This window comes from Malaclemys terrapin, chromosome 3 (genome assembly GCF_027887155.1).
Source record: "Malaclemys terrapin pileata isolate rMalTer1 chromosome 3, rMalTer1.hap1, whole genome shotgun sequence".
In the NCBI taxonomy this organism is placed as follows: Eukaryota; Metazoa; Chordata; order Testudines; family Emydidae; genus Malaclemys; species Malaclemys terrapin.
Genome location: NC_071507.1, coordinates 46,487,501 through 46,511,797, shown reverse-complemented (window position 1 = coordinate 46,511,797; position 24,297 = coordinate 46,487,501). Strand labels below are relative to the sequence as shown.

The 24,297-nt window shown below is 37.3% G+C and overlaps 1 protein-coding gene across 1 annotated transcript in view; it reads left to right on the top strand.

Annotated features, from left to right (window-relative positions):
- The window catches only part of USH2A (usherin), a 565,863-nt gene that overhangs the window by 301,513 nt on the left and 240,053 nt on the right, over positions 1-24,297 (top strand). The window contains exons 32-36 of the mRNA XM_054021626.1: positions 2,445-2,604; positions 3,158-3,329; positions 8,615-8,762; positions 18,105-18,256; positions 22,624-22,786. Of these exons, the coding sequence (XP_053877601.1) occupies positions 2,445-2,604; positions 3,158-3,329; positions 8,615-8,762; positions 18,105-18,256; positions 22,624-22,786 (795 nt within the window). The remainder of the gene's footprint in view (positions 1-2,444; positions 2,605-3,157; positions 3,330-8,614; positions 8,763-18,104; positions 18,257-22,623; positions 22,787-24,297) is intronic.

Genomic DNA, 24,297 nt, shown 5'->3' with positions numbered 1-24,297 from the left:
TCATACAATTAGTCTCATTAACATTAATTAGTATGAATGGACTAATTGCATGAGTAAAGGTTACAGGACTGTTTCAACAGAAAGCATAAGCAAGAAGGTAAATGCATGTACGATGCAGGATTTTGAAATATTCTGCAACATACCAAGCATTCATCATTCATTTTTAACAATTTCCAGAAATAAACAGGAAAACATTTACTGGCCATACATATAATGGCACAAAACTCCTGATTATACTCCTACATAGGCTCAAAATCCAAAAATCAGGCACTGGGAACATAGCGTTTTTGACGTGGACTTCCTTCCAGATAGAGTGACCAGATGTCCTGATTTTATAGGGACAGTCCCGATATTTGGGGCTTTTTTTAATATGGGCCCCTATTACCCCCACTCCCGTCCCGATTTTTCACACTTGCTATCTGGCCACCCTACTCCCAGAAGATTTAATGGTGTACCATTTTGATAAAGCATTTCCCCCAGGAACAATGCTGCTTAAAATGGTGGAGGGCGGAAGGGGGGAGCAGGCAAAAAAAAATATCCCCAACATCTACACAAGAAAATCATACTCCTCTGGCCTGCAGGAAAGGAAAGGGAGATATATGCCTCCCACCAGACCACTGAGATTTTGTGCTTTCTGTAGAGTCCATGGAGAGAGGCTCCCCAGGATAGTCTCAGACAGATTAGAGAGGCAGGGATGTGAACTAAGTCAAGTCCTTATGCTGTCTTGAGTTGTTTACTTCTTATTTTTTAAATTGAATTGCTGCTGCTCATCTGTTTCTCAGCCCAGGATTTGGTGTGTCACAAGTCACTTTCCTCTGAGGCACAGCCCAGGCACTTCCCTGCAGCCCACAGCCTTATTTGGTATTGTTCCTGTCATGGTAGCAGCAGGAAATACGGGAATCAGGGAAGCAGGAGCTCATGAGGGTGATCCAGCTGGTGTAGTATGTGGAGTTTGCTTTCTCTGCTTACTGAGCCAGTCTGAGAGCCTGCTCTGGAACGCAATTCCCTCTCTCACTCAAACGCTGCTTAACCCTGGAAGAATCAGCTCCATTATGTTGATTAAACATGTCACAATGTTACACACATTTTTTGATGATTTTTTTCTTTAGTTTTGAATTATTATTTTTTTAAACTCGCAGTTTGCCCTGTGCTTAATGGGAATCATATCTGCTTAACTGATGGTTTTCAGTTTGCAATAAAAACACAGGATTTGGATCTCCTCTCACATTGATGTAAGTCAGGAACAATTCCAGCGCAGCCAGTGAAATTACATAAGTATAAAACTAGAGTTAGAGGAAAGTCAGGTCCACAGCATTCTGTTTCTGAAGTATTTTTTATTGTTTTTTACTTAGCTTGCATGTACAAATATATACAAAATAATAATAGTTTAATGCTATTTTATGTTTATTCCATGTTATATGTTTAATTCATTCTGGGAATACTTGTATTTGTTACGGCTTGCATGCAGAAAATTCAGAAATTTTCTGGGATGTTAAAAAATATGCATTAACATAAAACATGATTTTTTTTCATATGAATCATGCTATTCCCAAAGTCTCAATTTTGCACCCTTCATTGAAGGACTTGCTGAGTAAAACAAACAATTATTAATGTAAAAAATATAAATACAATTTCAGAATTTATCTTTAGAATTGTTGAATATTCTTTTAATAGAGCTTTCCTTGTCAAACTGTGAATTGTCAGTAAAGCCAGTTGTCTTCCAATAGCCAGATGTGTAAAACTGAAATACCTTTATAACATTTAATTAGCAAGGAAGCTAAGTTTTCTCCGGGAGAGTTTGTAAAGCAGTTCAACTCTACCTTAGAGCTAACTTTAGCAACTGTTTTGTTGTTATACTAATCAGACTGGTTTTGGTTGGAAAAAGTACATTTTATAGCTATGCGTTGTTCATGAAGCTGAGGGGAAATATGCAATGTGTAGAGCCTATGCCAGTTTATAAATTAATGATGGTCACAACAATGCTTTTCTTGAGTGCATTTCACATACAGTGAATTGTTGTGTAGGATGAATCATCATGTTTATTGATGTGATGGATAACAATTTCTTGGAAAAAAATAATCCGGCTGTATCAATCAACCTATCTGTGTGTGTCTTAAATATATATAATTAATTTGATGTGATTTAATCATCTCAGAAATATCAGATTGATTTGCTTTGTATTGGTGCTGAATATTGCAGCGTACTTGGTGGCTGCGTTGTGCAATGGGGCCATCAGAAACAAACTGAGTTCTGCAATCATGTTATTAGTCAGGATTTGCAATGGCCTGACATTCAGAACAAACAAATACCAAATCTGAGACATTTAGGAAGGGAAGATTTCCCCCACGGCCATCTTTTTTGGATTCAATACATTATTAAGCTAAATATAAACAAGATTTTAAAAAGTACAGTCTGAAGTAAATTCTTATTTCCCTTTTTCATAGATTTAGCAGTTTTTACGCCACACCAGTTCTTGCTCACTGCATGCACGCTTGTTGGCTGTACAAACAGTTCCCAGGTCACCTTGTGTACAGCACAGCTGCCACCAGCTCACGTAGATGCCCCAGTCCTGACTGCTTTGGATTCCAGAACGATATATGTACAGTAAGTACAGATTTTCTCTTTCCTGACAGCACAATGGTGTATCCGTTTATGCAAGAATCCCAGTGAGTTCAATCAGGGAAAGGGTTTGTGACATAAAATTAAATTTATTATGATTAAATGCACAGAAGTGATTAGTTTAGTGGTTCTGTGAACCTTTGATTATCACTTGCCAACTTAATTTCCATTTTGTCTTTACGCAATCAGGATAACCTACATATGGGCATAGCCTCAGTGCAAACTTCAGTGCAGGAAAAATGTGCTGGTGATATGACAGTTTTGTAGCTCTTACATTACATGTGTTGTTGTAATCATTTATCTATTGAGTACAAATACTGCATTAAAGAAGTCTTTAAAAAAGTACTTGCTCTTTCAGACAGCTACATAGAAGACAGCTTTAATGTGTGGCTTGATCATTTTCAGTACTTTTAAATGGATTTCGTTTTACAGTTGTACAAATACAGTATATGTTCAAACTCATTTAAAAAAAAACTCCACATTTCAATTATAATGTGAATCACGATTGAATATAATGGTGTGTTGCTTTTATTTCCAGATGGAAAGAACCAGTAGAAGTAAATGGAATTCTGAACTGCTATATATTGTATATGGCCAGTAGTGAGCAAAATTTTACAAATTGGAACATAATCTATAACAACACAGAGGTTTTTCTGGATTACACTATCCAGCAGCTTTTCCCGGGTACTGAATACCACATAAAGCTAGCGGTAAGTTTTAAAGACCTGCAATGGGAGAGAAAAATGGTGAAATTCACTCTGTTTATTGTTAACACCTCATATTCATAGATATCTCATTTGGCTATGTTATTTAACCTTTTTATTTTTTTGATCTAAAGGCAGTCAGAAAGAGGAAAAATAACAAATGCTCAACATCACCAATGATCTTGCATCCAATACAGGGCTACAGGGAATTTATTTCATTTGTTTAATGACCAGGTTTTGTCTAAAATATTGTACATATTTTATAAAAGGGAAGATCAAAAGTAACTAAGAGATTTAGGAGCACAAGTCCCATTGACTTTCAAGAGCAGAATATTTGAAATTGGCCACCTAAAGCTTCACATCTGTTCAGATCTTGCTCCAAGAGAGCCTTACCTTTCACCATAAAGCCTCATAAACAAAGGAGTATGTTCGGGTGACACATAAATAGTTTGTGCAGAAAAAAATAGAAGCTTTTTCTTGTTTGATTTTTAAGTCTTTGAAAAGACCTTAATATTTTCATTGTAGTTTTTGTTCAGTAGTTTCTTTTGTTTTTTGACGAAATAGAACACTTTAGGTTCAATAGAACAACAGAAAACATCTGAATATAAACATGAGATTGTCCCTATTTGTTTTAAATACACTCTTCATTTTATAGCAATACTATATAAGGATATTTGCTTTGATAAATGCCATAGAAAAATATTCTGCTCTTGATTATGAATAAATTTACATTTATGTAGACTCTGTGTATGCATTCATTTTACTTAACATGCTTTGAATGTTCTAAATAGTATACCACAAAGAAAATAAACTACCTTCAAGTAACAAGGAATTGACTCAAACCTGCAAAACCAAGGACATTCAGTTTAATTAAGGCTAAGAAACCATTTTGGATTGAACTGTTTTGTGACTAGTCATTCTACCCCAGTAAATTGTATGGCATGTAGAAACACAATGTCCAAAACCTACACAAAATTAGTGTGTCATGCGGTTTTGTTTTTGCTTGATTGACATTAATAGGTAGTTTAGAGTTAATTTACATATGTGACACATGTTTTTTAGAAGCCCAATTATCATCTTTATGTTCTCTCTTTAAGTATTCCCCTGGAAAGTCTCTTGTATGGCCAAGTTGTCCTTCTGGCCAAGAAATATGGCTGACTTTGAAGCACATCCGTTCCATTCCTGTGCTAGCCAGGGTGTTGTGTGTGTGTGTATGTGAGAGAGATATGCTGGCTCAGTACAGGGGTAACTGGGTGAAATGTAATGGCATGTGATTTGCAGGCAATCACACTAGATGGCCTTAATGAATCTGTGAATGAAATCAGAAGCTCCATTCTGTTCAAGTGATGGAGTATGCTGCCTCCCTAATGGACTTGATCCCCGTGTATCTGGAAACACAGAACTGGTTTGGAATCCACACTTAAGGCTCAGACCTACATAGTGCTGTCTGTTCTTGTGAGGTGCTTAGCACGCTCATCTCCCAGTGATTCTATGGGAGTTGATGGTACTTGGCACCTCAGAAGAATGCTCAGCACCTTGCAGGACTGTGGCTTTAGAACACTACATGTGTTGCAGAGCCACTGTAATTCCAGTCCAAATATAGTGTGTGTTTAGAATAAGCTGTTGCTGCGTTAACATGCATATATTAAAACAAGTAATGAAAAAGTTATGGCTGTGTTCAGTCACTGATTTTCAAAAAGGAATGACCCTACTTTTTAGTACACTTAAGGGAACAAATTCATATTATGTAGTGATTTCATCTGCAAAACAAGAGCAACATTTTCAAAGGCGATTGAAGAATTTAGGACCTAAGTCCCATTAAAAGCCAATAAGATTTAGACTTCTAAGTCACTTTTGAAAATAGGACTTAGGCTCACAGGTCACTGAGGCACTTTTGAAAATTTTACCCCAAATCAATTTTTGTCAGAACTTTTGAGTGGAAAAATGTGTCTGAATGTTATTGCCTACTTTACAGCATCTAACACGCTGATCAAAGGTTCTAGAAATACGTCAGCACATTAGAATGAATTAATGTGGAACACACCATATTTTAAATGTGAATGGCCTTGCTTTTATTGATTTATGTCATGGACCATATGCATAGCCGCCTGAGCTACAAAAGTCATGGATCCATGTTGTCCAAAATGCACGTTACAGGAAAGGCAGGCCTGATGTGGAGGACCATAAAACAAAAATGCCCCTGTGCCACAACTGAGAATACTGGAACCAGCGAGGGAGTGAAGAACTCAGGAAGATGAGCTCTCTGACAACTTGTACCTGGGATGAGGTCCGGCTCTGGCTTTTTGGCCGCCCCAAGCCAAAAAAAAGAAACAAAAAATGGGGCGGCCAGAACGGCAAAGCAAAAAAAAACCTGCCGCGTGGCCGGAGCGCGAGTGTAGGGGAACCAGCTAGCGGGGGGGAGGGGGAGGGAGTGGGCGGGAGAGAGAGAGAAGGGGGCAGCCAGGGCTACAGCGGGGCGTGGCCACATGGCCCCTCCCGCTGTACCGCGCCGCCTGCCGGGAGGGCTCCGCTCCGGTCGGCGGGGAGGGAAGGACGAGGACTGTCCTGCCAGGCTTGCTGCAGGGCGCTCCGGTCCTCCGCGCCGCCGCTCCCTACAGGGCGACCGGAGTGGAACAAAAAAAAAAAAAAAAAAAAAGCGGCCGTGCTGCCCTAGGATTGGGCGGAATGCCGCCTCGTTCAATCTGCCGCCCCAAGCACCAGCTTGCTCGGCTGGTGCCTGGAGCCGGCCCTGCCTGTGGTATGCTTGCTTCTTAAGTTCTTCATGAAGCTAGTAGGTGTTAATCCATGTCATGGATAGTGTGTGGCTGTGTGTAGGGGACTGACACATAGTGGTTCAATCCCTGAAATGTTTTTCTAATCAACACCACCAACATTTTCCTGGGTATTTAAGCTAGGTTTGGGATTGTGCTAGTGGGGAAATTTTCTGGCAGTGAGAAGTTCAGGGACCTCTTCCTTCCTCTCTGTCTCTCATTTTCTCTCTCTTTAAAAAATATTTGAGGGTGAGCCACATAGTCCCATTTCATGCTTTTTTCTGGCTGACTGGCAAAACAAAGCAGGCAGCAATTGGGGAATACAATGCACCTGGGCTGTTACTGCTTTGAGCTTCTTCCTCAACAGATTGAATGTTAATCAGCTGACTAAGAACCTGATGTGTCACATTATCAGTGGCTTCCCACTAATACAGGGCTTGATCCAAAGCCTTAGAAATTATGGGTCTGTACTAATGCCCACTGTAGTCAATGGAACGATCCCCAGTAACTCCAATGGGCATTAGTACAGACCCATAATTTCTAAGACCCAGTGCATAGGAAAGGATCTGCACAGATTGCCCAAACAGGTGTATGATGGTCACCGAAACTGGGATATTTCATACTTGAATTGTGAGTGTCAGATACAGCTGTAGAGCAGAAGAAGCCCATGGAGCTTCTGTTGGAGAGGAGTACTAGAGACTACAAATCTGAATGGTAAAGGAAAAGGATAAAACAATTTAAACTCAAAGCTGGCCTAGCTGAAAATTGATATACCATAATCTGTTGAAGAAAGTCCTCTAAAAATCAATTAAATATCTGTATTTTACACCATCTCATTGGAGTAAACACTAATTTTGGACTTTTCTGAAAACCATGGTTTGTTCTTTTGCATTCCCTTTGGAGGGCAAGTTGAACATTGTGCTCAAATTCTACAGTTGCTCTGGATTGCAAAATTCCCAGTGAAATGAATACATCCTGTGTGCGTATGACACAGCCTGAATGGGCAACTCGCTGATGACCTGTTTACGCTCCTGTTGACATTGCTGATGTTGTGAGTACACAGAGCAGGAAGTGACTATGAAAGCAGATTAATTCCTTCCCATTTTAAAACACAGAGGAAAGTGAGGAAATCTGCGCACAATGGATTCAAATGGAATTACTCCATATTGAAAGGAAATCTGACTGCCATGAGTGTTCATTTGGAGCAAGATCAGGCCTTTTGTTTTTATTTGGGGACTGATACTGCAAGCAGGATTACTCACATCCTTAGACACTGTCTATTCCCATTTCCAGTGGGACTACTCACATAAAGTTAAGAACATGGGAAAATCTTTGCAGGATTGGGGCCTTGATTTGTTGTCTTATTACTTTTAATTTTTCAAATTAAAAACATCCTCTGTTGAAATGTTTGTATGTTAACACAACAGGCTTTAAAATGGCTTCCTTATGGGCTTTTCAAAATATTGATTGCATAAATGCTTATTTACTAACATTTCAAAATGCTTTCACTGTGGTTTATTAGGTAAATACCTAACTGAATTAATAAAAACCAAACAAAACCCCCTCTGATTTACTTAATCTACTACAAAGTCAGCCAGATCCTGTGGCTTCTACTCCTATGAGAAGTCCTGCTCCTGCTAATAGTCCCAGTGCCAGTAATGGGGCTATCATGAGTAAGGATTGCAGAATCAGGCCCACAGTTTATTGTATAAATATATAGGGAGAGAACATAAAAAAGTCTATTATATAAGTTAATATGCACAGTTTCTTGTATGTCAAGAGTGTTGTCTCATGATCAAGCAAAATGTGAAAATCATGTAATGAGCTGATCTCTGCTGGCAACTAAAATACAAACGATTCGACCTCCTTATCCATTAAGATGCACTCAGCAACTGTTATGTATTGATTTATTATAAATTAATTTTTTCACTTTTTAATTGCATTTGAAAACTACTAGTCAGTGCGCGCCCATGAAGTACAAGAATATCCTGATGGTAATTTCTTTTTCCTGTGGCTATTCATTGAAAGATATATTTTTTTCTTTCTAAGTGCAGAACTAGCCAGTCAGTATTTCCCTGTCTGAAGGTTCTGAGTGCACATTATTCAATTACAAGGAGAGTTGTGCTACTGTAAATGATATATACTGTACATATATACTGTAATTTTCTTTAACTATTGCATTGAGAGCAATGGAATTTTAATCATCATCATGACTTACATTCAAATTTAAAATACTGTAAGTTCAGCATTAGCGTTAGGCTTCATCCTTATGGTACCTAAAGACTATCTAAAGATACATATAATCAAGTAGGATATTTTTTATATGAGGGAATATCTTTATTCCAGGAGGGGGGAAAAAGCCCTATACGATTGTGAAAAGTGCATGCCTTCCTGTGAAATGCACAAGCTTTATTAATTTCTGAGGAGTAAAATTACAAATCTTTACAAAAATTGATTTCTAACCTTTTTATTTTGGCATCACTTTGGAGTATATTTATTTGCTGTGTTTGATGTTTTAAGGCTTGTACTGGAGGTGGATGTACAATAAGTGAAGCTAGCGTAGCTATAACAGATGAGAGTACACCAGAAGGTGTTCCTGCTCCAAAAGCCCAGTCATATTCATCTGACTCCTTTAACATCTCATGGACTAAGCCTGAGTATCCGAATGGTAAGTGAACTCTTTTAGCCTCAAGTTAAAAAGATGATTAGTAAAGGTAAATTAATATTCTAAATGGCAGCTTATATGTGGTGCTTAATTTTTAATGACCATTTTAGCACATAAAATACCTGAGATAGTATCATTGTCTGTAGCTAGGAGATTGTGGCTTTCAACCTAGCACACAATTTCAGTAGCTCAAAAGTGCTCCCTTTTGATAGTTCTTGTGTATTGCATCTTATTGCTTAATGTTTTCCAGAACAATTTAGCTGACGAAATGGATATGCTTTGAGCATGATCGTATAGGGTCTGCATTGTACCTTCTAATAAAGCATTCATTTTTGATACAATTAATATTTTTAATTATCAGATTAATTCCTTAATATACTTGTTCTTCTCTTCTTGTATTTGTTCTTAAAAATCATTTCATTTTATGTACTCACCTTGAGAGAGACAATACACCTGCACTGGTGTTGAAGTTTGATAATACAATTATTATAATTTGGACCATTTTCTCTGTGTGTTGTGTACATGTCTTAACTTTTAGGGCAATTGGATATTTTTAAAGATGTGAAAATGGGACTTTCATTTCCCTGATTTCATAGCTTTATGCCTATCCCATTCAAATAGGAACACAGAAGGATACCCAGAAATCACTGAAACTGAGTGCAAAACATTTAAAAGAATTGATATTATTATGCCTTTCATAATCAAAATATAACACTGACACATATCAAGTATTATGAATTGTAAAATAACATGAATTTCATTTTTCCTCCTGCAGGTTTGCCTCTGATTCCTGTTTTAGAACAGCATACCCAATACGCATATAGTTTGGTTTCAAAGGTTCAGATTTTTAAAGGTATTTAGGTGTTGCAGTACTCAGAGATGCTCCTACATACCTAAATCCCTTTTGAAAATGAGAGCTATGCTCCTTAAATGAGTTAGGCATTGCAGTGCTGAGAACCACAACACCTCCTTACCTTTAGTAATCTGGCCAAAGCACTTTGAGCAAAATATAAGTAATTAGGAATTTTTAAGATTTATTTTTTAATATTTTGTATTGTCAGACTTGCTGTAGATGTGGAAGAAAATGTTCATAGGCCATTAGGATGATTTAGATTACCATTCATTTTATGTTGTTAGGTTTTTTTTGTTGTTGTTATTTATGATCATGTAGGCCTGATCCTGCAACATTCTTTGTGGCCCAATAAGGCACTGAAGCCTTATTGAATGCCATCAATGTATTTGGTACAAAATTTCGAGGAAGAAATAGGAGGAAAAATGTAAACCACTTATGTGACTTTGGGCCTCAGTCCCACTGATTTTTTTGATGGGACATTTTTGATAATTCTACCCACAGTGCCTGTCATGTAGTGCTTGCAGTCAAGGATCCAATCCTGCTATCCTTGCTCTGTTAAAACTTTGACTGAAATCAATGGAAGTTTCAATTCATTTGCAAGGCAGGATCAGGCCTTATGTTTTTAATTAATCAATCTCCATCACATTTTATTTAAATTGTGTGGAAAATAATTGGATGGTTGTGAGGAGATGGCTACAATATACACAGACCTTAGGCTGTTTCTACTACAGCAATTATTGTTTGTAGTATGGCTCAGTTTTTACACTAAGAGCGCAATGAATGGTTGGGTACTAAAGCTATGGAACCAAACACAGACCTAGTAAATGCTTTGGGGAGTTCCACAGTGGTTGGAGGATGGAAGTCTTCTACCCCCAGTCCCAGTCAGCCCTCGGAGGCTGAAGGCCTCAGGAGCCTATGTAACTACACTGTCCTCCTACTCAGAGGAGCTTTGGCCAGTGTATATATGCAGTTGCACCCCAAAAATCCTTCCTGGAGCCTGCTCTTCCACCTCAACCTCCTGGAGCTGTGCTCCACAGCACACAAGGATCCTCCCATGTGTGTTTCTCCCTCTTTTCCTGATCCCTGCACAATAGAACTGTATAATTTCCACTGTTTTCAGAGCCTTCTATGGCCCTGGAGTCAGCACGGGTGGTTTTTACCCTCAGCAGGGAAAGGCTCTATACAGAGGTGTAGATGGTGCAGATGTTGTTGGCAGCGGAATGCAGGGGTGGTGGGCTGGGTGAGGGGTGTAGAGAAGGGCTGCTCTATGGTCAAAGTTAGCAGCCAGACTTAGCCAGAATCCCTCCTGTCCGCTCCTGGGGAGAGAATACTAGACTGGTAGCCCTGCCACAGTGTGAACTGGTGTGCTTCCCTCTTTTCTTTTCATTGGCTGGCTAGAAGAAGAAAGAGGTGCTACCGCTTTTCAGGCAGCTGGCACCCACAAGGGTGTTAGCAGGGAGTAGGGCCTGTGCTCCTTTGCCACATTGTAGTTGTCACTTGCACTGCAGTGAAGGGGTCTCCTCCTTTGTCCATCCATTGAGGGACTAACTAGTCTGGGCCTGAATCCTGATGTGAATTTTGTTGTTCTACTATTCCTTCTTTTCTATCTTTGTCTTATTTTTGGGAGGCTAATTGAAAACAAAACTGTGTCATCTCAGGAAAATTTGAGTCACCCAGGAGCTCTGTGTTATACATTTTCAACAAATCTTTTGGGCTGGCTAGTGAGCACTTCATTCAGTAACACTAGTTGTGCTAGCATTTTCAAATTGTGTGGTAGGTTAAAGAAGATCTCAGGTGAAAGGGATCTTAGCTCAATTCAAATAAGTGAAATAAACAGCACAGAGGCACTTTACTTTAGCCATTCCTTCTTCCCAGTATTAGTGTCTGCTCTGGCCTCTGCTCAAGGTTATAGGTTGAAAAAGGTTGTAGGTTGGGCTCAGTAGTTTTTTGTTTGCGGGGGCATGCATCCCATTTTCCTTTGAGTCATTGATTCAGATCCCCTGAGTTTTGAGCTACTATATTCAATTCAAACCACTGAGTTTGGCTTGGTTTCAGATTAAAACCACGAGAAACTGCCAAGGTTTGTATATGTCCATCCTACACTATAAATTGGGATCTCCCTAGTAGATCTCAGGAGTCTCCTTTTATCTTCCCACAGTCTTCTACCCAAAATGGGTTAAGGAGTCATTACATCATGAGGACCCAGGAAATCCATTAGGTGCCATTGAATGGAGTTGGGCAGGCAGATCGGCTGCTGCCTTTATGATATCCTTCGAATTAGATGGAGTGGACTTTGCTTTTCCCTTGTAAGATGATAGATCAGGGATCAGCAATCTTTAGCATGCAGCCCGTCAGGGAAATCTGATAGCGGGCCGGGATGGTTTGTTTACCTGCAGCATCCACAGGTTTGGCCAATCACAGCTCCCACTGGCCGCGGTTCACCGTTCCAGGCCAATGGGGGCTGCGGGAAGCGACATGGGCCGAGGGATGTGCTGGCCGCCGCTTCCTGCTGCCCCCATTGGGCTGGAACGGCAAACCTCGACCAGTGGGAGCTGCGATCGGCCGAACCTGCGGACACTGCCGGTAAACAAACCGTCCTAGCCCGCCAGCAGATTTCCCTGATGGGCTGTGTGCCAAAGGCTGCTGATCCCTGCGATAAATGGTGAAAAGACTGCCTCTGAGTTTCCATGGAGAAGGAAAGAGGGGCTGTAAATGCAACCTTTGAAGACACTGGTGGTGAGCAGAATTGTAGTCTATCAGGCTTGCCCACAGAACATAACCCTGGGTAAAATGAGAAGAAACAGGGGCTTTGAAGTGTGTTTGGTGAGTGAGGATCCAGTGATGAAAGAGTTTCTTATCACAGCCTGGAAACTGAGTCTTCGCTTCAGTCAAATTTGGACTCAGATTCTGGTGAACATGGGCACAGTGTCATTAAGACTGGACCCGGTTTTGACAAAAGGCTTTCTGGCAAAGGGTCTAAGTTTCAGGTTTATGATGAATCCTTACAGTAGGTGACAAGTTGGGGAAATGATACTGCTGCGTATGACATTTGTAGAACCAAACACACAGTTATTTATTCTTTTATTCAAACTTGGAAGCAAAAACAAAATAGGTGAACCGAGATGCATTGTACGACAGAAGGCCCTTTCTGCCACCCCTTTCATTTATGTGTAGTGTAGTCAGCATGACTGATTTGTTCAGGGCAGAATGTACGGAGGCATGTTTGGTTACATTAGGCATAAGAGGCTCTGTTTAGTTAATCTGGGAGCTAGCATGCTGCTTGTGCTAGTGGCCTCAATAAAGAATCCACTCTATATTCATTAGAACCAAGTCTTGTCTTGCCTTTACTAGATCAGTTATTTAATTTCCTTTTATCCAAGACAGTCACATATTCTTTTCTATAAATTTTTTTGAAAATTCCCTTTTGTCTGATAATTATCCTTAAATTGTAAGCCCCTTGTAAGCAGTGCCTATGTATGTGTACGCTGCATACAAAGAGTGGGGACCTGATCCAGATTGCAGCCTCTAGGCCCTCTTGTAATGAAAATATGAAATAATAATAATAAATTATATGAAATTACTCAGTGCACCCCATTAAATTTGACTAATCTCGCACTTGAGCCTGAAAACATTAAGCAAGGGAGAAAGTTTACTCATTTTGAAATTAATTGAACTATTCATGTGAGTAAAGGTACATTTTTGCAAGATTTGACCCCTAGTTTATATTCTAATCAGAACCGTTCTTAACACTTACATATAGTAGTTCTTTTCATCTTCAAACTCAAAGGTCAAACTGAGTCATGGCACTCTGATATATAAGCACTTCTCTGATGCCCCACCATCTTCTCCATAATTGAAGGTTTTGTTTAATAATAAAATAAAATAAAGGGTGAAATCCTGGCCCATTGAAGTCCATGGAGAAACTCCAGTTGACTTCAGTGGAGTCAGGATTTTAACCTATCCTGGCTAGACTTATGACTGAGACTAAAACTGCCCCTTTTCATGGCCAGTGTGTGTTAAGTGAAGCCCAACGATGACAACGAACATATTAACATTAACTGTTTGCTGATCAGTTTAGCAGATTAGCAGAAATATTTGGCAATTCTGGATTAATAGGCAAATTTGCCGTCAGGCTTTGAACCTGTATTCAGTGTGCTTTATAGACGGTCACTAACTAATCTTCATAACAGCCCTGTGAGATAGGTAGGGACTTATATTATTGCAATTTCACAAGGAAAAAAGTGGAAACAGAGGGAAGATAGGTTAAGTTACTTACCCCAGGCCACAAAGGGAATTATTGCCTGATTTAGAATGAGAACTTGAGTTTCTGACCCAGCACCTAGAATCCAGACCACTGATACACCTAAGCTCTCTCCATTCTCAAACTCACTTTTTCTTCTTTGCACAGAAAATTACAGAGTTAAAAAAGGCCCCTGTAAAACAAGAAGCATTTATTTGAATGTGAACATTAAAATCAGGAGATAATGCATCGGCTTTATTAAAAAGACAATTGTTTTCTGACAGTATTCAGAGACATACCAGAAGTTCATATTATATTTTGGAAAGTTGATTTTCATAGTGCGTATGCTGTACGGTGTTGTTCTTGCAGGTATAATTTAAAATACTGGTCCAGTTAATGAATGCTGAGTTATAGTGGAGATCCTATAGAGGTACTTATGACACCATTGATAATACCAAATGAGTTTGTGATTAAAGCTATTACAATAAATACCAAATAAATTAATAATGCTTATGCCATTATTTTTAAGTGTTAGTGGTATTCATATAAGTACTTAAAGTTCTTCTATTTCTTTTCCTGTATAATACACCCTAAATGCCAAGGTTTAAGACATTTAAGATGGTCCTGGGCAATTTTAATTTAAATGCCCTTCTTCTGAAGTAAATTCAAGATATTTTGTATTTATGTTAACTTGTTTATTTATTGTAGGCCAAATACAGATATGCGTTAGTTCTCTTTACACGGTGAAACGTCCCATAGAATCCCAGAGGAGTTTTGCCTCAAGCAGGAGGTCAAAATGTGGTGTGATTAGTTTGAGTAGAGTTCCCAAGTTTTGTTCACATGACTCCTGTCTCTGTCCTGGGTTCAAGCTCTTACTTTTCTGGGGCAAAAGGAATCAAGAAGTTCAGTTCATCAGTTTAGCATACACATCTCTGACTAGTTTAGAGTACATATCTGTGAAGTACAACACTTCAGTGTTTCAAAGAAACGCACCAGTTTTTATTCACTTTTATTTATTTCCTCAATCAACTGAGAGGCACAGTCTCTTCTCAGTTTCAAACACAGTCTTCAGTGTAAATTCAGACAATTCAATTTTGAGGGAAGCATAAATGTACTGAGATTATTCAACAATATGAAGGCTGTTTTCCCTTTTTAATTGAAGCCTCAGGTATATCCTGCACATGGGTTCAGATCAGCCACATTCAGCATATCCAAACATGGTTGCACTATACGGGGTGGGGGGAGAGTTATCCTCTGGAATATTTTGACTGCAGCATTGCAAAAACCATTTGTAGTCACTGTGGGCCTGATTTTCACAAATGCTGAGCCCCCACAAATCCAATTCAAATCAGGGAGCTACAGATGCTGAGCACCTTGGAGCACTGGACTATATTCATTTCATGCTCCTTACCCCACCACCCTCAGTTTGATTCTTATGCTAAAATTGCTTAACAATTGTGAAATAATTAATAATTCCTCAATAATCACAAAAGGCTTCATTCTTATGCACAACAGAATTAACAATAGGCTAAATTGAGTGCTACTTTTGAAAAATGGACCTAAAATGTATTTACGTTTACCCTTTACTATTCCTTATTGTATTTGAATGGAAATTACTGCAACCACTTTGGTAAATTTAGCTATACTTGTTTTTAATGGTACCTATTGAATTTAAATTTATTCATGTTAGAGTCCTCATTTATGTTTGTCAGCCCATTAAATGTCTTTGGAAATGTGGTGTGACCAACCTCAAATTCGTCTGAGGGTCACAGAGTGGTTCTCTGATGTTTGAATGAGCCTGAGTGAAGTGGAAATCAGGCAAACCTAAGTGGTGTCAGCTAAGTTTTCCTTTGAATCTGGCACTGAAACCAAAATTTGTAGTTTAAACCTATGCAATCTGACATTAGAAAAGCTTCACACAGAACCCTGCATATCACAGCTGTTGAGTTTCACGTAGTTCTAGGGATGAGGTTATCTGCTGAAGCGGCACATGTACAGTTTAGGGGATGGTAGTATCCGGCCATACAGCTTCCCAATTAATCCTGTGGAAATTCTTTAAAAAGGTGCAAGAGTAGGCATGTCAAAGTTGAGTGCTGGAACACTGTGGAGGGCTCTTTAAGACTCAATATGTGCATAGAACAAATCTTACTTTTACTTTTCCTAGGAATATGGTGCATATTACAGATTTAGAACTACAGCAGGGCAACAAGACTATTTGCGAATTTGGGTTGAATTCAGCAAATTGTTCAGCCAAAAACAAAAAACAAAACTGAAAATAAAAAATTCAGAAATGCCAGAATGAACCAGTTTGAAAATGTCGTTACAGTTCCATGTTTCATTTTGAAATGTTGTTTCAATTTGATACTTTCTTTCAAAATGCCGTTGCCATTTAATCTGAGCAAATTTTTTGTTTGTCTTTTGTTTTGGTGAGAAAAAAAATCACATTTGACTTTTTTTTCCTGGTTTGAGGGGACCCTAAACTGAAAAATCAGTTAGTCACGCAGGTGTATTTGAACTCAGCTGTGATCATATGGAAACACAAAATGTCCATATGAAACAAACCAGCATGTTGCATGATGTTTAAGGCACCAAGATTGGCTGGAGTAAGAATTTTCCACCCTCTCACCCACTCTGCCTGCTGCAATTCACTGTTTTCCTATGGGGAATGACCCCAATTTTGGAGGATCGGTGCCCCTGTTGAACAAAGGGTCAGTACTATAGCTCTGTGAAATACTCAAACCCACTTTAATAGTAGCTTTGAATTTGAGGTTCACTGTGTTTGCAAACCTCAGCCTATTGCTATAGTCCTATGAGATGAGCATGGATTGTCTGCATAGCAGACAAGCTAGAAAACTTCCTCTGAACTGGCCTTGGTTTCTCGTACGACCCTTTCCCCAGCTGCTCAACTGGCCTTTGGAGTCCACATTAAAATAGCTAAGATGGGGAGGAGGAGGAAGAAGGTATCCACATGTGAGGAGGAAAAGAGTAGTTAGGGGTGTGGATGGGATGCCCTTTGGAGGTTCCAATTGGTTGAACTCTAGATTGAAACAAACCTGTAAGGGGCTATTTTCTTCAGTTAATGAAAACCAAACTGCTGTGTACAGTTCTTTCACCCATTGATAAACTGAATTCTACAGGGTTCACACAGTCCTATTGTCCCCTTTGGACAAGTGAACACTTTGGGTTCCCTTAGACATGAGACCAGCAAATCCCTGCAATTTAGAGTTATCATCAGCAACACAACAACCTACACCCTCCCCTCAAAATATTGCTAATGCTAAGTCTAAGTGGCTGGAGATTTTATTCCTTTGATTTTAACAGGAGCACAGCCATTTTACTATAAGATCTTTTCTCTAATATACTCTGAAACAATATTATTTCATATTCTAAAAAATGAATTGACCAAAATAGGTACAAGGTAGGTTCTATTTAATCAAGCAGGTAAAAACTGTGATCTAGAAAAGGACAGATTAATAGTGGATCTAGTTCATTTGAGAATAGTGAACAGAAAGTCTACATGCCATTTGCCAACAAAAGGGAATTTCCCTAAGGTATTTAGTGTGACAGAATATATTTTCAGTCTGCTTATCATGCATCCTAAAGGTAATAGAGCTTTACATAAATATAGACTACAAGTGCTGACTATTTGAAATATTTTAGCATTAAAAATAGACCTTTTTTTAAAAAGTAAGGAATTCTTGTGTATATATTCCATTGGAATGAAGGCTAAGGTCAATGTGATAGTTGAGGGGATTGTTCTTTTGGCCTTGGTCTGAGTTCTCCTTCAGCATTACATTTACAATGTAGATCACTATTTTTTCTAAGTCTGAAGGTGTTAGGATTTAAAATGGTTGCTATATATCTTTCATGTCTTTGTTTTAATCTACATGTGCATTTGCATGCAGAGTAGGCTGTGAAAGAGAATTGCCTCAACTTTCTCAGTTCTAAGATTGCCTTGACTGTTTTAGTTCAGAAACACGTCTATTATACCATGCTCTTTGGAGCAGTGTAAATTTTGTACAAAATGAATGCAGACTACTGGCCAGATTTTCAACATTTAAAGATGGAGAGTACGTTTTGTTTTACTGACATACGTGAATTGCTGCTACAGTTCCTGAAATCCTTTCAGTCGCTTAAAATATTAGTTAACACCATCTTGGTATTTTGTAGCTTTCAAGGTTTTTTCATCATGTACTTCTATTGTCACACAGGTATTAAGTCGACCCTGTTAAGTGTAACATTATTTTTGTAGGTATTATTACTAGTTACGGATTGCATATGAATGGCATTCTGATGCAGAACTCATCACAGCTAAGTTATTATGCTTATGGACTTGCTCCTTGGAGTCTGCATTCCTTCAGAGTCCAGGCATGTACTGCAAAAGGTTGTGCTTTGGGTCCATTGGTGAGTACCTCAATTTGCATTCTGGGAATGTAATAAATGTCAGATTGCAGTGAATATCAGAGTAAATGGTGATGATTCACTCTGGTCAGTACTAACCCATCTGGCAAAATGTGACATTTTATAAAAAATGCCATTTAAGAACTGCTAAGGATTTGATAGGTCATCACTAGGCACTGTTCCAAAATAGCACATAGGTACAGTAAAAGAAGTGACAGGGAGTTAAATGTGAGGCTGAAACATGTATTATTGAAATTAAGTAGAGTTAATATGTTTAAAAGGTGTAGATGTGGTTTAACCTGATTTATAAGGACACACATAAAGAAAGAATTACTATTCCAGTAATGAGCAAAATTCTAGCTGCCTGACTGAAAGGGTTGAAGATAATTTGAGGATTATAGAAGACAAAACATGACAATACTACAAAAAAAAGATATGCTAATTCACAAATGTTTTTAAATCCAAATCTGTGTTTAAAAGGAAAATATTTTATTAATCTGCTACCAAAAAAATCACTGGATTTGCAATTTAAGATTACATTAATATCAGTGTTGACATCTGAAAACAAGTCTTCTGAGACTTAAAACATTTATATGTTATTCTAGAAGTTTAGAGAAGCTACTGGATTGATGAATCAGTATGGTTTTCGTAACACTGTAGCTGATTAATAACTTTCATAATAATTGCTCTGCCTGATTTTGTTTTAAATATTGCTAAAATGGTCTTTTATATTTTTCCAAGATTTAATTTTTCAGTAAAACTTACCCTCCCATATACTTGTTTTAACAATTTTAAAAAAAATAATTGTCTAGTTATTTTGACAACATTCTACCTATCACTCTGTATTTATATTAACATCAGACTTTCTAATGGCAATGAGCTGTGCTATATAAACATTACCTCAAAGTGAAACTTCAGGGTTTAATTTTTGCATTCTTATTTTTGGTCACATTCCTCATTTTCTTCCCAAGATTAGTTGCTTTCAAATGCTGATAACATCATCTATCCATAGAACAGGGCTGAAGACTTTATAACCATTAAACATTTTACTGCTTTGATGGATATTTACTCTTAAAAGCATGAGTGATTTTTGCCAGTTTTTCTTATCTGTTTTTAAAAACTTCACATATACCAGAAATTTAAACTTCTTTTAGGAATTCAAACTCCAGAATAAATATCTAGATATTACATAATTCACACCTGTTCCACTGTGCAAATAGCACCATTAAACATGCGGTATCATAGAACCCCCTTTGCAGATCATATATAAAAAACATGTAATGCTAATTCAGTACATCAATGCCATCAAATATGCACTAAAATAAGGGGGAGACAAAACAATTATTTTAAAAAAAAAACGTTCACTTCTCCACTAAATTCCAAACACTGTCTTGACTTTCAGTACAATTCAAAGTAAGGGTTGCTCTAGCTGATATTCACTGCATCCCATGCTCAGTACACAAACTATTTTCCCAAGTCAGTGATCCATCTCTAATCACAGGAATTGAAGTACAATGTCTTTATTTAGAGCAACTCACCTAAATGCTGCCAGGAAGTTCGAGCACTACATCTTCATTTGATTTGTCTGAAAGATTTTTATATCAATTACAGTATAAATGCAACACTTTAAAAATACTTTGGCTCTTTGAGTACTCTAAATACTACAGGGGACATCTCCCAGTAGTAAACTGATATTATCCTTCCAGCTATTTTTGTTGCTGATCTTTTATTTAATGTGCCCTAATCGATTGAAGAGATGCTATGTGACTACCTTAAGCACCGGATTCCTCCAGCTTACATTTTCTGAAGGTAGCTGTGAAGATTTTAATCAGGTACTTGAGAGTTGCCAGTTGCATTTATCAATAAGGATTTGTTTTGTTTTAACTGCTTTTCATAGTGATTAAAATTTATTCAAGTGAAATATAAACCTAGAAAATATGTATTCCAAAATGTTTAATTTTAATTTCTTGCTAGCAAAGATCATGTAGAATCTGTACTAATTTTATCCTGCTGCTTTTGTTAAGCAAAAAGGCTGTTCTTGAGGAAATAAAGTTAGATTTTCTATTTGATTCAATAGGGGAATTCAGATACATCCTTACATGTAAAACTCTGCTGTTTCTGAAATGTACAAACCACTGCAAAAACAATCAGCACATGATGTAGAAAAATGAGAGAAATGAAGACAGTAGGGGGATGTCTTGACATTAATTTCATAATATAATGAAAGATAAATATGATTAATGATCAGTGAATATTTCTATTCTCATCTCGCTATTTAAAACATACTAATTTAACCTTTTTAGGCTAAATATATTTTTAGTATATTCTCCTAATCTACTTTGCCAAAAATATTTAGTACAATATAAACATTATTGTTACTTGACCCCTATTTTAGAATTTTTATTTGTATGGTTGAAGAGTATTTTTGTTACTTTGAAAATTATTATTAAAATACACCTGGAAATATCAAAAGACTTTGAATATAAGATAATGTGTAGAAAAAGAAACAGTGCTTGTGTTATAAGGAAGTATTTACATACAGAGTGTCTATTGTTTACACAAATAGTGTCCCATTTAATGTGCATTTCCAGTATAGCCATAGTGTATGCTACAGATCATAGCTAGTATTTTTGTAGTAGTAGCATTTTATACATACTAGGTTTTTTTTCAATATGTGAGGAAAATGGGAGATGAAAAAAGACTTTATAATATTGCAACATGTTTTAAAATAAGATATAAATATGGTAAGGTACATGCAAGATTCAAAAGCTTTGGGATTTGGTGCAGATTACTTCATATACACAGAATTTTAGGAACTGCTTAAGCTTTTTGATAGAAGAAGATAATTATAGTGCAATACTGAAAATGAACCCCACCAATCACTCGCCTCTCACAGTCATGGCTACACTTTATAAGACAGAACCAATGCAATAAATTAAACAGTTAGATGTATACTCTGTGTGTCGTTGGGGGCATCAGCCTCTCACTCATAAGTCTGAGAACCAAGGCAGTCAGCTGGCCTCCAATTCTCTGAGGTGCTGGGGCTGCACGGCAACTTGCATTAGGCACTCAGTACATCACAGGATCTGACTTAGATTAGAAAGCACAGTATAGTGGAATCCTGTCATAAGGATTGATTTTGGGCAATCCCCATTTTGACTGCAATATCCAAATGCACACTCTGGTCCTGATCCAGCAAAGTACTGAAGCATTTGCTTATATTTAAGTCTGTGAGTAATCACATCGAATTCAGTGGGACTATTCACCTGTTTAAAGTTAAGCTTGTGCTTGAGTGCTTTACTGGATCAGAGAATATATAGAGGTCAGTAAACCAATGAACTTCCCAAACCAGATGTGCTAAGAAGTAAAATCACCATTTTACAAGGACAGAGAAAGTTCCTTTAGATGTCTTAATGCCAAAGCAGGTTTGACAGGTTAAAATTGGCACTAAACAGCACACCCACAAACTGTAACATTCTTTATCTGAAGCTGAGTGCCATTCAGAAAAGGTATAAAAATCCTTTTCAACCTTAGAAAACATCAAATAAATTACGGGTGAGAAACAAACATGTCATCATAAATGAGAAATGTCTTTGGGACTGTAAAGTTTGAATCATGGCACTGTGAATAATGGCCACAAGCCGTGATTAATAAAACTGAATTCCACTGTAATTACAAATTTTTCATTTATTTATATAATGAAGCCCTAAGACTAAGATTTTTGTTTAAGATACAAGAATCTTAGTTTTAGGGCTTCATTATATAAGTATATGCTAGCTCTCTTGTCAGCTTTTATTTTCTCTCAAAGGCTACTTATTATTTCAACTTAAATCTTCCAGGTTCTGGAGCTGGAAAGTTAGTAATGTAATTCTGTTTCTGAACCAAACTTATCTGAGGATACTCTTTCTCTGTCAAATATCTGTAGTAATATAGTAAGCAGACTTAAGCACATTTTTGTATTATAGTTATCTTTTAACATCAGCAAATTTAAGGGATCTTGTTCCCCTCTCTATCTTTTCCTGGGTCACAGAGCAAGATTCTTGCATTAGAATCAGGTGCCACTGCATTTTCAGGCTATCAGACAATAGTGGATTCCTTTCTTTCTTTCTTTCTTTCTTTCTTTCTTTCTTTCTTTCTTTCTTTCTTTCTTTCTTTCTTTCTTTCTTTCTCTCTCTCTCATCCTCTGATAAAATATTTCAAATGGGAGGCAAATCTGGGGGTGGTGAAGGAAAAGACATTATTTTTTAAAAACAATAGTATGCCACTGTTAAATTTTTTAATCAGGAAAACTTGCATTAAAATGTTTAATTGATTTAGTCAGTTATTTACAAACTACAGCAACAAACTCTACATGACTGTTAAATTTGCAGGTTGAAGCTCGTACAACTGAAGCTAGACCTGAAGGTACACTTGAAGTATTTGCCACTATTGATGGATCCAGAGGTGTACAAGTAAAATGGCTAGCTCCAAATAAACCTAATGGACAGTTAACCTATGCAGTCCTCGTCACTGGTCTCTTCTATGCCAATCAAGGTATTTTCTTTATAGTACATCTAATCTTACCATTATAATAATAATAAACTTAAAACAGTAGAATTCTGTTGGTTTTTTTTTTTCAAGTATTTCTTTAGTAGTGAATTTTAATTTTCTGCCACTATCTTTAAGTTGTTGATTTGAGAGAGAGAGAGAGAGAGAGAGAGAGAGAGTGAGACACACACACAAATAAGTGGTTGATCGTTTTAGTAATATAATGATATATTCCTGCAATTGCATATGGTACTTTACAGTAGTACCAACACATATATGGGTAAGAAAAGACAAGATCCTTGCCTAAAAATCTCTCAATCTAAAGATACAAACAAGGGCTCTAATCTTGCAACCCTTACTCAGACAAGTAGTCCTTATTCACACAATATCAGTATGTTCGCTTTTGTGAGTAAGAGTGACTCACAGGAATAAGGTTTGCAGGTTTGGGTTTGTGTACAGTACAATTCATACAAGCAATGATAAAGAGGTATTGCTTAGATTAGCAAGGCAACTTTCTGTTTTTAAGGAGAACATTTTTTAAGAGTAGTACCTGACATCAGTCACTTATTCTTTTCAAAAATATTTGAATAAAAATTGTAGATTTATTTTGTTTAACAAAACAGTTTCAACCCATGAAATAAAAAATGGGTGAACGGTGATCTTAATCTCTTCTAATGTACATTAAGGGCAATTATCTTGTCTCTCTACTGCATTTGCACTTTCTGTAGTTATTTATACCAGTGCAAAGTGATACAGTGTGGGTGTAAAATTCTACCAGATCAGACTGGTGTTTTACAATCACTTTGCATATTTGTAAAGGAATATACAAGACACAACTAACTGTAACCAGGGCAATTGCTTAATGCTCTACATTGAATGCATGCTTTTCGAGCAATTGCGCAGTGCAACAACTTAGGTACAATTCTGTAACAACTTATTATAAAATACATGAGCAATGAATAATAAACATTGACAAAAATGTATGTGCATGTTTACTATGTTAATTCAAGCTATCAAGCCTCTTTTAAGGTATAATAAAATATCAAACACAAATAACATTTATAAATTCTACCTTAATATCAAATATTGTCATTAATTTTTATTGTCTTTTAAATTATGATTGTTGTAAGGTATCTGTAAAAGTATTTCTGGTGATATTGATAATTGTGAAAAAAACTGTGCTGAAAAACAATGTTCAGATGATAGTTATTTACTCTGTGCTAATCCTTCTATGTACTGTAGGCAAATAAAATTTAATCGGTATCCTAAGCACAGTAATACGCGTGATGCTGAATCACTGATGGCTTTATAAGTTGTCTTTTTTTAAATAATCAAAGTAAAAACAGTTTGATTCTTGCAGTATTGCCAATAAAGAAAAATACGTACTGCAATTTCTGTCCTCTGAGAGGAAGTATATAAATGCACTTGTTTGTGTAGATATTTGAGAAGCATATGTGCTGAAGAGTTTAATGTGTGGTAGGCAGTCTCAGCTGACCCCTCACAAAAGCCCTTTTTTA